Source organism: Tamandua tetradactyla, chromosome 4 (assembly GCF_023851605.1).
Source record: "Tamandua tetradactyla isolate mTamTet1 chromosome 4, mTamTet1.pri, whole genome shotgun sequence".
Taxonomy (NCBI): Eukaryota; Metazoa; Chordata; class Mammalia; order Pilosa; family Myrmecophagidae; genus Tamandua; species Tamandua tetradactyla.
Genome location: NC_135330.1, coordinates 8665720 through 8682648, shown reverse-complemented (window position 1 = coordinate 8682648; position 16929 = coordinate 8665720). Strand labels below are relative to the sequence as shown.

At 40.6% G+C, this 16929-nt stretch overlaps 1 protein-coding gene and 1 non-coding gene across 2 annotated transcripts in view; one reads left to right on the top strand and one right to left on the bottom strand.

The window, feature by feature from the left end:
- Positions 1–16929, top strand: part of YY1AP1 (YY1 associated protein 1) — a 34931-nt gene that overhangs the window by 12025 nt on the left and 5977 nt on the right. Inside the window, 5 exon segments of the mRNA XM_077156405.1 lie at positions 521–719; positions 1197–1283; positions 11927–12098; positions 14265–14409; positions 15587–15737. Coding sequence (XP_077012520.1) covers positions 521–719; positions 1197–1283; positions 11927–12098; positions 14265–14409; positions 15587–15737 — 754 coding nt within the window.
- On the bottom strand, positions 14616–14718 carry LOC143681827 (U6 spliceosomal RNA). Its single transcript, XR_013174884.1, has one exon. It is a non-coding gene; the product is annotated as a U6 spliceosomal RNA (small nuclear RNA).

Sequence of the window (16929 nt, the reverse complement as noted above, 5' to 3'; positions counted from 1 at the left end):
TGAGAAAGGAAGGCAGTACAGTCTGTATGAATAAGGAGATGGGAGATGTTTGATTTAGGATGAGAGTAATAGGTAAATTAGAAAACAAGTCTTCTGTTTTCAGAAATTTTGTATTCTGGTTAAGAGTAAGCCCTAGATTAATGTAGGTTAATGTAATCAGTATGGTTAATGTAATTGATGTGATTTAAGAATGACATGTTCCTACTAGCTCTTTGGGTGCTTTGTTATCCAGGTCTTTCTGTGCTCCTAGATTTGTTTAATTTCGTCTGCATTTGTATTTCATTTAGAGGACTGATTATAGAGGGATTGGAGAGTAGGACCTAATTCAGAATACTCTTACTTGAGCGTTAACAACTTCAGGAAATAATTTAGGTAAGACTAGGAGTTTGACTGATGGGTAAAGTGGGATTTGGAGATCAGTAGTAGATGGAAGTTTTTGGGCTCCCTTTGCCTATCATTAGCAGGAAATGACAAAGTTTGGAAAATATTCAATATTCAATCATCTCTCTTTTGGGGATAGGTTTGAAGAACCATTGGCCAGTTTGCTAAATGAGAAACATCGAACAGTGAAGGAGCTACTTGAAAAATTGAAGTTGAAGAAATCTTTAGCCAGACAACAGGAGGATGTAGAGAAGGTTAAGCCTCAGAGTAAGAAAATCCATCAGACTCTGGTTCTTGATCCAACACAGAGAAACAGACTCCAGCAGCAGATGCAGCAGGTAAGACTCTTTGTGGTACTATTAATATTGCATCATTCCATGGTCTGTGACATTGAGGCCAAAAATTAACAGCTTGGTAAAAGTCAGAAATATGCATCTTCACACTCAGTGAAACCATAAGTTAGGACCATAACATAAGTTAGGACCTTGAGTGGCTGTCATGTGCCTGCCATATGGCTCACAGAAAAAAAGCACAAAGGGACCCTCATTTACATTCAGAATTAGAGATTTCAAGAGTCACCCATTCTGAAATTTAACAGCCTTCACCACCAGAAGTAGTCTTTTTCCTTTTTCTGGCTTGTTTTACTCAAAGCAAACACACCTGAACAATTCATGCTTAATTACTGTGTTGTTGTTTTCATAGTCTCTTCAGCAAGCAAAATAGTGATAAAGCTGCAATAATCTTGGTAAGATCTGTGTGGGTTCTGGAAATGACATCATAACATGCTTAAGTATTTATTTTCTTTCCCTCCCCAGCATGTGCAGCTCTTGACACAAATCCACCTTCTTGCCATCTCCAATCCCTGTCTCAATTCGGAGACTAGTACCACCGGGAGATTTCTTGTAAGTTTCTAAGTATTACTAGGTCTAAAGAATTAACCTTCATGAGTCATTTCTCAGTTATTCATCCAGCATAACCTTCATTTATTCATCTCTCCTGGATGTTTTTGGTAGTAGGTTTTCTTTTTTTGGTTTCTTCTTTTAGCTTCTCCAAGACACTGGAGACCAACAGAAATAGCAATATAATGATTCAGAAGTCATGCTCATTTGTTAAATTTTATCTTCTTTATTATACTTCTCCTTCTTTTTAAATAACATAAATACATAAAAGCAATGAATTTCAAAGTACATCGCAACGATTAATTGTAGAACAGATTTTAGAGTTTGGTATAGTTACTGTATTAGTTAGGGTTCTGTAGAGAAATGGAATCAACAGGGAATACTCACAAATATGAAATTTATAAAAGCATCTCACATTACTGTGGGAACACAAGAGTCCAAAATCCACAGGGCAGGCTGTGAAGCCGACAATTCCGATGGATGGTCTGGACGAACTCCACAGGAGAGGCTCGTCAGCCGAAGCAGGAAGGGATTGTCTCTTGTGAATCCTTCTTAAAAGGCTTCCAGTGATTAGATTAAGCATCACTCATTGCAGAAGACACTCCCCTTGGGTGATTACAGATGGAATCAGCTGTGGATGCAGCCAAGGTGATCATTATTTAATTCTATGAAATGTCCTCATAGCAACAGACAGGCCAGCACTTGCCCAACCAGACAAACAGGTACTACCAGTTGGCCAAGTTGACACATGAACCTGACCATGACAGTTATAATTCGACAGTATTAAGTTTTTACTTCTACCTGCTCTAAGGTACTGGAGGCTAAAAGTAATATCAGTATAATAATTTAGCAGTCATAATCATTTGTTAAACCCTTCCTTCTCTAAATAACTCTACCATCACCTTTGATCTTTCTCCCACTCTTTAGGGGTATTTGGGCTATGCCCATTCTCACATTTTCATGTTGGAAGAGGCTGTCGATAATATGGTATAGGGGTATGGAACTAGTTGATGTTCTGGAAAGGCTGGCCCCTCTACATTTCAGGACTTCTCTGGTCCGGGAACCCATCAGGAGGTTGTAGGTTTCTGGAAAATTACCCTAGTGCATGGAACATGTATTAGTTAGGGTTCTCTAGAGAAAGATTATCAGCAGGATATATTCATAAATATAAAATTTATAGAAGTGTCTCACATAACTGTGGGAACGTAGAGTCCAAAATCTGCAGGGCAGGCTGTGAAGCTGATAATTCCAATGGAGGGTCTGGACGAACTGGAGGAAAGGCTCACCAGCTGGGCAGGAAGAGAACCTGTCTCTTCTGAACCCTCCTTAAAAGGCTTACAGTGATTAGATTAACCACCACTTATTGCAGAAGACCCTCCCCTTGGCTCATTACAAATGGAATTCGCTGTGGATGCAGCCAACGTGATCATGATTTAATTCTATGAAGTGTCCTCATAGCAACAGACAGGCCAGCACTTGCCCAACCAGACCAACAGGTATAACCACTTGGCCAAGTTGACACATGAACCTGACCATGACAGCCACCAATGCTGGAGTGTACCTGTTTTCCCAGACCTTTGCCAACACCTGTGCTAATATTCACACCCATCAATACCATCATACCAAAGTATATTTTTCCCTCTCTGATGGACCCATGGATCCTGGCTATGGGAGAAACAGCACCATACAGCGGACGCTGATTCAGAGTATATATACCTTCCTGGAGAACATTACCCCAGCCCTTCAAGGTATTGCTACCTAGTTGGCACTGTAATTGAGTTTTCAAAAGGCCATTCCACCATTCTATCAATCCAGCTGTTTCTAGATGATTGGGAACATGGTAAGACCAGAGAATTCCATGAGCATGTGTCCATTCCCATACTTCGTTTGCTGTGATGTGTGTTCCTTTATCAGAAGCAATGCTGTGTAGAATAACATGACGATGGATAAGGCATTCTGTAAGCCCATGGATGGTAGTTTTGGCAGAAGCATTGCGTGCAAGGAAAGCAAACCCATATCCAGAGTATGTGTCTATTCCGGTTAGAACATGCCACTTCCATGAAAGGAGTGGTCCAATGTAATCAACCTGCCACCATGTAGCTGGCTGGTCACCTGGGGGAATGGTGCCACATTGCGGGCTGAGGTGGGTCTCTGCTGCTGGCAGATTGAGCACTCAGCAGTGGCTATAGCCCGGTCTGCCTTGGCGAGTGGAGTTCTATTTTGCTGAGCCCATGCATAACCTCCATCCCTACCACCATGACCACTTTGAAAGCCCATTGGGCAATGACAGAAGTTGCTGGGGAAAGAGGCTGATGAAATGGGTCATCTTATCTACTTGATTATTAGAACCTTCCTCTGCTGAAATCACCCTCTGGTGTGCAAATATCTTCATGTTTTTAACCCATTCATAAGGGTCTATCCATGTACCTCTTCCCCAGACCTCTTTGTCACCAGTTTTCCAATTATGGTCTTTCCAAGTCCCTGACCAGCCAGCCAGACCATTAGCAACAGCCCATGAGTCAGTATACAAATGCACCTCTGGCCATTTCTCCTTCCAAGCAAAATGAACAACCTGGTGCAGTGCTCGAAGTTCTGCCCACTGGGAGGATTTCTCCTTACCACTGTCCTTCAAGGACACCCCAGAAAGGGGTTGTTGTGCTGCAGCTGTCCACTTTTGGGTGCCACCCACATATTGTGCTGAACCATCTGTAAACCAGGCCCGAGTTTTCTCTTCCCCAGTCAATTCACTGTAAGGAACTCCCCAAGAGGTCATAGGTCTGGTCTGATAAAGAGAAGGTAATGTGGCAAGAGTGGAGACCATGGGCATTGGGCCACTTCCTCCTGTAACTTGCTTGTGCCTTCAGGACCTGCTCTGGTCCTATCTCGTATATACCATTTCCATTTTATGATAGAGTGCTGCTGTGCATACCGAACTTTATGGTTTGGTGGGTCACACAATACCCAGCTCATGATAGGCAACTCAGGTCTCACGGTAACTTGGTGGCCCAAGGGTAAGCGTTCAGTCTCTACCAAGGCCCAGTAGCAGGCCAAAAGCTGTTTCTCAAAAGGAGAGTAGTTATATGCAGCAGATGGTAAGGCTTTGCTCCAAAATCTTAAGGGTCTACATTGTGATTTTCCTATAGGGGCCTGCCAGAGGGTCTAAACAGCATCTCTATTTGCCACTGACATTTCCAGCACCATTGGATCTGCTGAATCATATAGTCTGTGTGGCAGAGCAACTTGTACAGCAGCCTGGACCTGTCACAGAGCCTCCTCTTGTTCAGGTCCCTACTCAAAATTAGCAGCTTTTCTGGTCACAAGATAAAATGAGGCGGAGTAGCCCACCCAAATGAGGAATATGTTGTTGCCAAAATTCAAAGAGACCAACTAGGCGTCATGCCTCATTTTTAATTGTAGGAGGGGCCAGATGCAGCACTTAAAAGGGATATCTCAACATGTCCTACACCACTGGACACCTAGAAACCTAGAAATTTCACTGAGGTGGAAGTCCCCTGTATTTTTGTTGGCTTTATCTCCCATCCTCTGACATACAAATCCCTTACCGGAGTAGTTGCTGCTACTTGCTCACTAGGTCCAATCAACATGATATCATCAATATAATAGACCAGACTTCCGGAGAAGATGGCGGCTTAGTAAGACGCGCGGATCTTAGTTTCTCCTCCAGGACAGCTACTAGGGATGTAGAAACGATACAGAACAGCTCCCAAAGCCACGACAGAGATAAAAAAGACAGCGTACCCCACCCTGGAACGGCTGGCTGGCTGAGAGAACCCGCTCTGGTGAGATCGCCGAGGGGCGCGGGCTTCACCGGGTGGGGTGGCAAGCGGCCAGAGTCACTCCCTTCCCCCTCCCCGGGCCGGCTGGGAGAATTGGACAGGCGGTCCCCTCAAACCGCGGCGGCTGGCGCCCACACCACGCACAGCCCCCCGGACCAACTGAGAGAATTGGATCGGAAATCCCCAGGCCACGGAGAACGGCGACGGGGAGGGGGCCCCTTCCAAACCCGTGACTCCCCGGGAACGTGCACTCTCCCGGGCAGGCCACTGCGGCTGGCGCCCTCCCGCCAAGCTTGGTGCCCCGGGCCGACTAGGAAATTCGGACGGGCGCTTTCCCGGGCTGCGGCGGCCAGCGACCCTCCCCGCATTCGGACCCCGGGCCGGCTGGCACTCTTCCAAGCCGCTTCGGCTAGCGAACCTCCCGGACGGTGAGAGTTTTCCAAAGTTAAAGGACCCACAGCACCTTTTACTGGTGGGACCCGCAGACAAACGTGTGCCACGAGCGCCACCTACTGGGCAGGATAAGAAAAACAGAACCCAGAGATTTCACAGAAAAATCTTACAACCTTGTTGGGTCCAACACCCAGGGAAATCTGACTAAATTCCCAGACTCCAGCAGCAGAAGATAACTGTCCACGCTCAGAAGATCGAGAATATGGCCCAGTCAAAGGAACAAACCAATAGTTCAAATGAGATACAAGAGCTGAGACAACTAATGCTGAATATACGAACAGAAATGGAAAACCTCTTCAAAAATGAAATCGATAAATTGAGGGAGGACATGAAGAGGACATGGGCTGAACAAAAAGAAGAAATAGAAAAACAAAAAACAAATCACAGAACTTATGGAAGTGAAGGATAAAGTAGAAAAGATGGAAAAAACAATGGATACCTACAATGATAGATTTAAAGAGACAGAAGCTAGAATTAGTGATTTGGAGGATGGAACATCTGAATTCCAAAAAGAAACAGAAACTATCGGGAAAAGAATGGAAAAATTTGAACAGGGTATCAGGGAACTCAAGGGCAATATGAAGCGCACAAATATACGTGTTGTGGGTGTCCCAGAAGGAGAAGAGAAGGGAAAAGGAGGAGAAAAACTAATGGAAGAAATTATCACTGAAAATTTCCCAACTCTTATGAAAGACCTAAAATTACAGATTCAAGAAGTGCAGCGCACCCCAAAGAGATTAGACCCAAATAGGCGTTCTCCAAGACACTTACTAGTTAGAATGTCAGAGGTCAAAGAGAAAGAGAGGATCTTGAAAGCAGCAAGAGAAAAACAATCCATCACATACAAGGGAAACCCAATAAGACTGTGTAGATTTCTCAGCAGAAACCATGGAAGCTAGAAGACAGTGGGATGATATATTTAAATTACTAAAAGAGAAAAACTGCCAACCAAGACTCCTATATCCAGCAAAATTATCCTTCAAAAAGGAGGGAGAAATTAAAACATTCTCAGACAAAAAGTCACTGAGAGAATTTGTCACCAAGAGACCAGCTCTGCAAGAAATACTAAAGAGAGCACTAGAGTCAGATACGAAAAGACAGAAGAGAGAGGTATGGAGAAGAGTGTAGAAAGAAGGAAAATCAGATATGATATATATAATACAAAAGGCAAAATGTTAGAGGAAAATATTATCCAAACAGTAATAACACTAAATGTCAATGGACTGAATTCCCCAATCAAAAGACATAGATTGGCAGAATGGATTAAAAAACAGGATCCTTCTCTATGCTGTCTACAGGAAACACATCTTAGACCCAAAGATAAAAATAGGTTGAAAGTGAAAGGTTGCGAAAAGATATTTCATGCAAATAACAACCAGAAAAGAGCAGGAGTGGCTACACTAATATCCAACAAATTAGACTTCAAATGTAAAACAGTTAAAAGAGACAAAGAAGGACACTATCTACTAATAAAAGGAACAATTAAACAAGAAGACATAACAATCATAAATATTTATGCACTGAACCAGAATGCCCCAAAATACATGAGGAATACACTGCAAACACTGAAAAGGGAAATAGACTCACATACCATAATAGTTGGAGACTTCAATTCACCACTCTCATCAGTGGACAGAACATCTAGACAGAGGATCAATAAAGAAATAGAGAATCTGAATATTACTATAAATGAGCTAGACTTGACAGACATTTATAGGACATTACATCCCACAACAGCAGGATATACCTTTTTCTCAAGTGCTAATGGATCATTCTCAAAGATAGACCATATGCTGGGTCACAAAGCAAGTCTTAACAAATTTAAAAAGATTGAAATCATACACAACACTTTCTCGGATCATAAAGGAATGAAGTTGGAAATCAATAATAGGCGGAGTGCCAGAAAATTCACAAATACATGGAGGCTCAACAACACACTCCTAAACAACGAGTGGGTCAAAGAAGAAATTGCTAGAGAAATTAATATAATAGACCATGGTGATGTCTTGTGGAAGGGAGAAATGATCAAGGTCCCTGCGGACAAGAGTATGACATAGGGCTAGAGAGTTGATATACCCCTGAGGTAGGACAGTGGGAGTATACAGCTGAAAACAAAGTATTTCTCATGGTCCTTACTAACAGCTATTGAGAAAAAAGCGTTTGCCAGATCAGTAGCTGCATACCAGGTACTAGAGGATTTATTCATTTGCTCAAACAGTGATACCACATCCGGAATAGCAGTTGCAATTGGAGTTACTACCTGGTTGAGCTTACAATAATCCACTGTCATACTCTAAGACCCATCTGTTTTCTGCACAGGCCAAAAACAGATGGAGAGTTGAATGGGGATGTGGTGGGAATCACCACCCCTGTATCCTTCAAGTTTTTAACAGTGGCAGTAATCTCTGCAATCCCTCCAAGAATCTGGTATTGCTTCTGATTTACTATTTTGCTAGGTAGGGGCAGTTCTAGTGGCTTCCACTTGGCCTTTCCCCATAATAGCCCTCACTGCACGAGTCAGCCAATGTGGGGATTCTGCCAGTTGTTCGGTATGTTTATTCCCATTATATATTCTGGAACTGGGGAAATAACTACAGAATGGGTCTGGGGCCCCCCTGGACCCACTTGAGATGGACCTGAGCTAAAACTCCATTGATCACCTGACCTTCATAAGCCCCCACTCTCTCTGGTAGACCAGAGTGCACACTGGGTTCCCTGGAATTAATGTCACTTCTGAACCAGTGTCTAATAATCCCCCAAATAGCTGATCATTTCCTTTTCCCCAGTGCACAGTTACCCTGGTAAAAGGCCATTGGTCTCCTTGGGGAGGGCTTAGAGGAAGATTAACAGTATAAATTTGTGGCAGTGTAACAGGGTTCTCCCCCAAAGGGACCTGGCCTCCCCTTCATTCAAGGGGCTCTGGGTCTGAAGTCTGGAAATTGATTAAGGGGCCATGACTCTGTTTTTGTAATTCACGTTAGACTTCTGTTCACTTGACCTAAAACACTTTTGTTTATATAGCTCAAACAAGATTTTAGTAGACTGCCCTTCTATTGTATTTCTAGGTACCCTATGATTTACTGGTCAGAGCCATAAATCTCTGCCGGTCAGATTATTTTGACTCCTCCTTTGAGTATGCTGTCTATAACAATAGCCATGTCCACCCTGTCTTAGGCGATGAAGTGCTGCCACCTGGCTTCTGCCAAGTTGGGATCCAGTCATCCCCATTGTGTTTAAGAATTCCAGCTCAGTGATAGCAGTTCACAAAGTAATATCTGACCTACAGAGAAGTGGAACTGCAGAGCTCTTCCTGGATGATGGCGCTAGTCTCACAAATTTATTTCTTCCTGTTCTGGTAAAAGGTACATCCTTTGGACATTCCTGGGGTGCAAGAACAGGCTTTGCATGATAAACCTCCTCTAACATTCCAGTCTCTCTAAGCCTTTGGATCCCCTCATCTACATTATACCAGGGCAGTTCTGGCATTTCAACCTCAGGTAATGTCAGCCACCTTTTGATCCATGTTTCAGCCAGCCATCCAAACAAACTGTTAATACCTTTTCTAACTGCTCGAGCTGTAACATTGAATGCAGAATCTCTGCTTAGTGGGCCCATATCAATAAATTCAGCCTGATCCAGCCTTATGTTCCTCCCACCATTATCCCACACCCTTAAAATCCATTGCCACACATATCCCGCTGTCTGTATAAGTTGGAAAACTCACACAGTTTTTTTGGAGAATAATGTACTTCCTCATGTGTGATACTTTGTACCTCAGGGCCTGTTGGGACTTTGGTCTAGTTATAGGTCTGGAAGAAATATGGGGTGGTGGGGGGTGGGTTATGAAAAGCATTAGAAGTATCTTCTAAGCCATTTGCTTCAGAGCATTCATTTGCAGTTTCACCTGGTGGAACAGCATTAATCACTCTAGGGCTAATCCCTTCAAGTGGAGGTTGGGCGGCCAACTCAAGGCAGGCTGGAGATGCGGTGACTGTGTTCTCATGGCAGACTATTACAGGGTTACCTAGACAAAACTTGGCATGACCTAGGGTTTCAACCTTTCCACTGACATCATGAATCCATATGTCGGCATCCATTTTTCAGGGTCCCACCCCTTTCCAATCAGTGCCCTCACTTTAACGGCAGATACCACGTAAGATTGAGATTTCAGTTTACATTGTAAAGTTGCTATTTTAACAATAAGATTCTGAGTCTGATTTTTGGAGACCTTAAGTCTATGGCTACAGGAAATAAGATTTTCCTTTAGGATACTCAAAGAAATATTTACATCTGTCAGATGGTGCTTAAGCTTCTCATTTGGAGCCTTACGCCCATCCCTTTCACTCATTAATATATACAGTGTATCTAACAACAACGCTAACATCTCTATACTTCCTGTTTCCACAAAACTCTGTAAAGGTGTCAAAACATCATCCCCCAGAGCCTGGCTTCATACAAGTGAAGCAGTAGAAGAATCAAATGGTGATATTATGACTATCTCTTGCCAACTCACCCCATGGATTGGCAGTATTACTTGGATTATTAGAATCAGAGTCCTTAGTGCCTTTGAGTCCAGTCAGAGGAGAAAACCATTCATAAAAACCCATTTTTAAGATTCTGTTTCTTAAGAACCACTCCTGGTACCAAGCTGTATTAGTTAGGGTTCTCTAGAGAAACAGAATCAACAGGAAATACTTATAAATATAAAATTTATAACAGTGTCTCACGTAACTGTGGGAACGAAGAGTCCACAGTCTGTAGGACAGGCTGTGAAGCTGAAGCAGGAAGAGAGTCTCTTCTGAATCCCCCTTAAAAGGCTTCCGGTGATTAGATTAAGCATCACTCAATGCAGGAGACACTCCCCTGGGCTGATTACAAATGGAATCAGTTGTGGATGCAGCCAACGTGATCATGAGTTAATTCTATGAAATGTCCTCATTGCAGCAGACAGGCCAGCACTTGCCCAGCTAGACAAACAGGTATCACCACCTAGCCAAGTTGACACCTGAACCTGACCATGACAGAACCTTTGTAGAACCTTATATAATGTTCTAGGTATTCTTTAGGATTGGCAGGAATTGTTTTGGTTGGGGTTTGGCAAGTTATGATAGGTAGTAGTGTCTAACTGAAGCAAGCATGAGAGTGACCTCCAGTGTAGCCTCTCAACTCTGTTTGAACTCTCAGGCACTGATACCTTGGTTGCTACACTTCTTTTCCCGCTTTGAGTCAGGATGGCAGTGTTGAACTCATGGTGCCAAAGCGAGGCTCATCCATGGGAGTCATCTCCCATGCCGCCAAGGAGACTTTCATCCTTGGATGTCATGTATCATGTAGTGGAAAAGGCAAAGGTTTCACTTGCAGAGTTGGGCCTACAGAGAGAGGCCACATCTGAGGAACAAAAGAGGTCCTCTAGAGGTGTTTCTTAGGCACACCTAAAGGTAGGCTAAACTTAAGCTTCATAAGAGGAAGCCTCAAGATCAAGGCATGGCCTATTGATTTGAGAGTCCCTAATGTTTGGCACGGTATCTGGTGGCGCTTATGATGTTTTTAAGTATTTTGAAGGAAAGCCTTTTTTTTCTCACTGATTTTTTAACTGAGATAGAATCCACCTGTGTACAATGAGTAGTTCACAGTATCATCATAAGCTGTGTATTCATCATTACAATTTTTGCACATTTTCAGTACTCCAAAAACAAAATAAGAATACAAATAAAAGTAAAACATAACACCCAAACATCCGCCACCATTGATTATTTATTTTTTCTTATTAATCTATTACACTGGATTAAAGGAATGTCCGTCACAAGATTTTCACGCTCAAAACGTTCACTCCTTAAAAGCTCTATAGTTAATCATCTTCAAAAATCAAAGCTATTTGATTATAGTTGAACACTTTCAAGTATTTTGGAGGAGAAGCTTTTAAAATTTAAACCCTATAAAGTTTGAACTTTGTGACAGATAATAATATTCTGTGCATTTTCAGTAAGTCTCTTGGGAGTTCTAGCAGTATTTTTGTAAATATGCTAAGCTTTCTTGGTGGTTAACAGTGTGTTCTCACCTCTTGTTTTCAGAGGAGTACTTTGTTCTAGCTGTTATTCAGATAAACCAAAAGACCAAGAAAGAAAATAATTCATTTTTGAGAGCCTTAATTCTAGCTAGGGTAGTAGACCATACATCTAAGAGCTAGATGAACACTTAGTCTAAGACTAAAACCAAAACAGATGTGTGTATCCCAAACATAATACTGGAATATCTGAAGACTTAGCAGAAGAGTACGCAATGAAATAATGTTAATTTTGAAAGACTCTGTTTTTGTCCAGTAGTAAGAAGGACAGTTACTTAGGCAGAGGCTATAAGCTACTGGTAATCAGAACTTTGTGTCCTATTTTTTCCCAGAAAGAGTTGGGAAGCTTTGCTCAAAGATCCATCACACTTCACCATCAGTTCAACCCCAAGTTTCAGACATTATTCCAACCTTGTAATCTGATGGGAGCTATGCAGCTCATTGAAGACTTCAGCACACGCGTCAGCACTGACCTGAGTCCTTGTAAAACTGTCAAGAAGACTGGTAGGGGCCGGATGTGTCAACTTCAACTTTTTATTTGTACTGAGAGGTGGGATTCTTACCCCATAGATAATTTCCTAGGAAAGGAAACAAGAGGATTTTTCTTCTATTATCTTCCTTTTCTATTCAATGATCTCTAAGTTCTGGAATTACATAATAATATTGGGGCTTAGATAAAGGGTGGGTGGAAGCAGTGGATATATCTGCTGTGGGGGAGTAGAGATGTAGGACTCACGCTAAGAGCTGAACTTTAGATAGGCATGAGAGGTAAAGTGTTAGGAGTAAGATCAAGACATATTTTATATGTTAAAGGGGGAACTCAAGTGGTTGAGATTTTTACTTTCTTCCTCATTAAGATCAACTCATTTTATTTCCCATGATTGTAGGGTAGACAGTATTTTCATTTTGAATGGAAGTTGATTTGGGTATTTAACACATATTAGAGATGCTGTACTTTTGTCAGGTTGAGTATTTTAAAGAAATTTTCAGGTTTGGTTTCAACCTTGCATTTGCTTAGTATTTTTTGAGAAAACATTTGGTTTGTTTGTTTTTATATTAAACCAAGCATTTGCTTCTGATTTATTTCCTGGTTTAGCATTTTAGCTGTGATTAGTTCTAGATTTAAGTTTGTATTTAATTTTAAATCATAGACTATTTTATAGTTAAATTCAAGTACTTTAGTAAGTAAATCTTGTATTGAAAAAAATTTTTTTTAAGCATAACAACATACAAACACGAACATTCTTACCATGTGATCATTCCATTCTTGGTATATATTCAGTAATTCACAATATCATCACATAGTTTTGTATTTAGCACCATGATCATTTCTTAGAACATCTACATCAATTCAGAAAAAGAAATAAGAAAAAAGGAAAAAACTCATACATATCTTACGTCTTTCCCCTCCCTCTCCTTGATTGCTAGTATTTCCATCTACCCAATATATTTTAGCCTTTGTTTCCTGTTTTTTTTTCTATACCCCTTACTACTCCCTTTCATTGATCACTAGCATTTGTCTACTAAATTTATTTTAACATTTGTTCCTCCTATTATTTATTTATTTTTAATTCATATGTTTTGCTCATCTTTCCATACTGTAGATAAAAGGAGCATCAGACACAAGGTTTTCACAATTACACAGTCATGCTCTGAAAGCTTTATCATTATACCATCATCTTCAAGAAACATAGGTACCGGAACACAGCTCTATATTTTCAGGCAGTTCCCTCCAGCCTCTCCAATATACCTTAACTAAAAGGGTAATATCTATATAATGCATAAGAATAACCTCTAGGATAACCTCTCGACTGTTTGGAATCTCTTAGCCATTGACACTTTATTTTGTCTCATTTCTCTCTTCCCTGTTTTGGACTAGAAGGTTTTCTCAATCCTTGATGCTGAGTATCAGCTCATTCTAGGATTTCTGTCCCATGTTGCCAGGAAGGCTTATACCCCTAGGAGTTGTTTTCAAAATTTTAATACCAAACATCATAATAATAATTTACGCCTGTAGTGTCCTGTGTTTTTCTTCTGGCAATTAAAAACAAAAAAACTTAATGAAAGGAGAAATATTAATACAACAGTGCTTGTCTTTGAAAAGGCAGAGGTGCCTGAATGGAGAGACTTAGCAAGAACACTGAAAAGAAAAACAGACTCAGTTGTATCATTATTTTCATGGTTTTTTGTTCCCAATCTCAGGAGGAATCTGGGAGAACTGAATGAAAGTTAAGTAAGAAAAAAATAAAATAAAATTTGGAATACCAGTTTGTGAGGGGGCTTAAAGAAGTTGGAATCTTATCCTGGAAGAAAGAAAGCATTGTTGAAGGTCACTTATCCTTCAAGGATTTAAAGGGGGAAGGAGGTAAAATTTTTTGAGCATACACTAATGTGCCAGGCCAGGTGCTTTATTAGTGTTTGTGTTACTTAGTGTGTTGTGTTTCACATACGAAAGAATAAGAGAGCCAACTTTTATTGACGTTGAATGGGAATCCTCTTATGGATACGTTAGGTTGAAAAGGACCGTAGAAACTTTTTCTGGAGGGGAAGGCTGGTGGGAGAGGTCAAGTTAGAAAGTACAGTTCTAATAACTAAAAGCAGAAATGGATTCAGGAGCTTTTGGGCAGCCTTTGTTCTAGACCTCCATTTGTTATGGATCTTTCCTTACAGCTTATGAATTTCCCTGTTTGCCAAAGCAAGTGGCTTGGATCCTGGCCACGAGCAAGGTTTTCATGTACCCAGAGCTACTTCCAGTGTGTTCCCTGAAGGCGAAGAATCCCCAGGATAAGATCATCTTCACCAAGGCTGAAGACAAGTAGGTGTTTACTATGTGGGAAAGAGCAAAATATCCCAAGGAGACGATGTAGTTATTCTTGGGGAGCGTAGGGGAAATAAGGCACATATAAGTCATGGATGCAAAAGGAAGAAAGAAAAGGGTATTTATTAGATGGGGTTCTGCAGGGTGTGTTCCAGCACTGCCAAATGTTGCTCTTTTGGGGGATACCCATCCATTTTTGTTTTTTTAATATGGAACGCTTCATGAATTTGCGTGTCATCCTTGCACAGGGGCCATGCTAATCTTCTCTGTAGCGTTCCAGTTTTAGTATGTGTGCTGCCAAAGCAAGCATGACCCGTCATTTTGGAAACATTTTAATTTGTTTTCTGTCTTTAATTTATTGTAAAACTAATCTTATAAAATAGTTCAATGAAATTTTTAAAGGAAAAAAATTTATTCATTATCCTACCACTCCAAGAAAATGTTTATTTATTCCCTCTGCATTTTTTAAACTTAGTTCTTGTTAAATCAAGTGCAATTTTGTTTTTAATTTAACATTTTATGAAAATTGTGTCTCTATACTGCACAATTGTCCTTTTTTGATTATATTTTAAAGCAGTGTTTAATAAACTTTTGGTATTCCTTTTGTTGGCCATCTCTTTTTCTCACCAAGGATATTTGTGCATAGAACTTTTAATATTTTTTGAATTATCCTTTCTTGAATTATCCTTCAGGTTATAAACACTTACAGCCCTTGATAAGTATTGCCAAACTGCCATCAAGAAGTATGTACACATGTAATCATAATTGCATGTTGTGTTTTGGGGTTGCTGATTAGGTATGTGTTACATGGTGCCTATTATTCATTTTATATTTATTTTATTAGAATTATATTCCTTTCGACTTAGAAATTTGTTTTGTTTGTTTTGCTAGTATAAAATACATCATTTATTTTTGATTCATGCCTATTTTTTCCATTTGCTCCTTGATCGTGAGCTCCTGATTGTGTCTTATTCATATTTGTAACCCACACAATACTCATTATCAGCACACAGTAGGACTCAGGAAATGTCAGAATTTTTCTCTAGACTACCTACTGACTAGTGCAAGACTTGAATTTAGGAAAAGTGAGTTGCAATTTTTTTGTTATTCTGGGGAGGCTTTTTAGAAGAAAGGACTGTGAAGTGGGATTAAGTGTCATTGCCCGCTTTCTTAGCTTGATAGCTTTAGGACTGAAGCACTTTGAAGGGGCTGAATTTCCTAAGCCTCTAATCAGCAAGTACCTTCTCACCTGCAAGACTGCCCACCAACTGACTGTGAGAATCAAGAACCTCAACATGAATAGAGCTCCTGACAACATCATTAAAGTGAGTGTTTCCTGCATGTGCCCCCTGGGGATGAGCCTATTTGTACCCACTCCTTTTTCCTCTTAGTCTCAGTACCTAATAGGCCCTTCCTTTATTCAAGGCTAATTCCTCTTACCTCTACGCTAGATGCATTCCCCTCTGCCTCTTCAGGGACATTGATCCATCAGACTCCTCTGGAGTATCTTGATCCTATTCCTCTCTCATGGATATTTCTCTTAAATAAAAAAGTAGTTCGAGGCCGTTCGAACTTAAAATATTTATTGAATCCATGTTTCCCTCTAGCCGTATGTTCTCTTTCTTTCACTCTGATCTTCTCGACAGGATAGGCAACACTCCACTGACAACTTTCTCCTTAACTTTTGTTTTTTAATTTGCATCTTTTGTTCAAAATTATGCCATTATACACGTATAACTTTGTGTAAACCTGTTATACATGGTTTAAAGAGTCAAAAACTTAATGAAGCTTGCTATGAAAACCTATATTTTTCTCCCCATGTCCTGCTAACTAATATGGGAGAACATTTACCTCCATGCCTAAATAACATACTTAACATTTGCTACTTCTTGATGTTTTGGATTAGGCCTTATGTGTTAACCTTAAACTATGGAAAGTTAGGTTTAGGTGTCTCTTCATTCCCTTACTGCCACCACATACGTGCATATTTTCTCAGATTTTCCCACTAAAATTATAAGACAATGTTGGTTAGCTCATATTCAGGGTTCACAGTCAAAGCATTGTAAGAACAATGTAAATATTCCTCACAGCTGAGCCATGTAATGTATCATGATTACTTTGCCTTTCCTGCTGAATTTTTTTTTCCTGGAGTTAATAATTGTGCTTTTTTAGGTGGTAGTGTATTACTCTGTCGGCTTGCTGTACTGATTATTTCCTTGGGCTTTTTCTTTACCATCATCCAAGGGACCCCATTTGCCTCTTACTTGTGTGAGATTTCCTTGTTTCTTGGATCCCATATCGTCTTTGGTTTACTTCCTTGTTTTAATGCAGCACATCCTAGTAGCATTTTGAGAAAGAGTGCTTGAAAAGCACATTTTTACATTTAAACTATCTATTTATGATTGACGGTTTGTACCAATGGCAGTTTCCTGTTTTTGTTACTGTATAGTAAGTACAGAAGATGCTTACCATTAGGGAAAACTGGGCAAAGGATACTTAGGACCTTACTGTACTGTT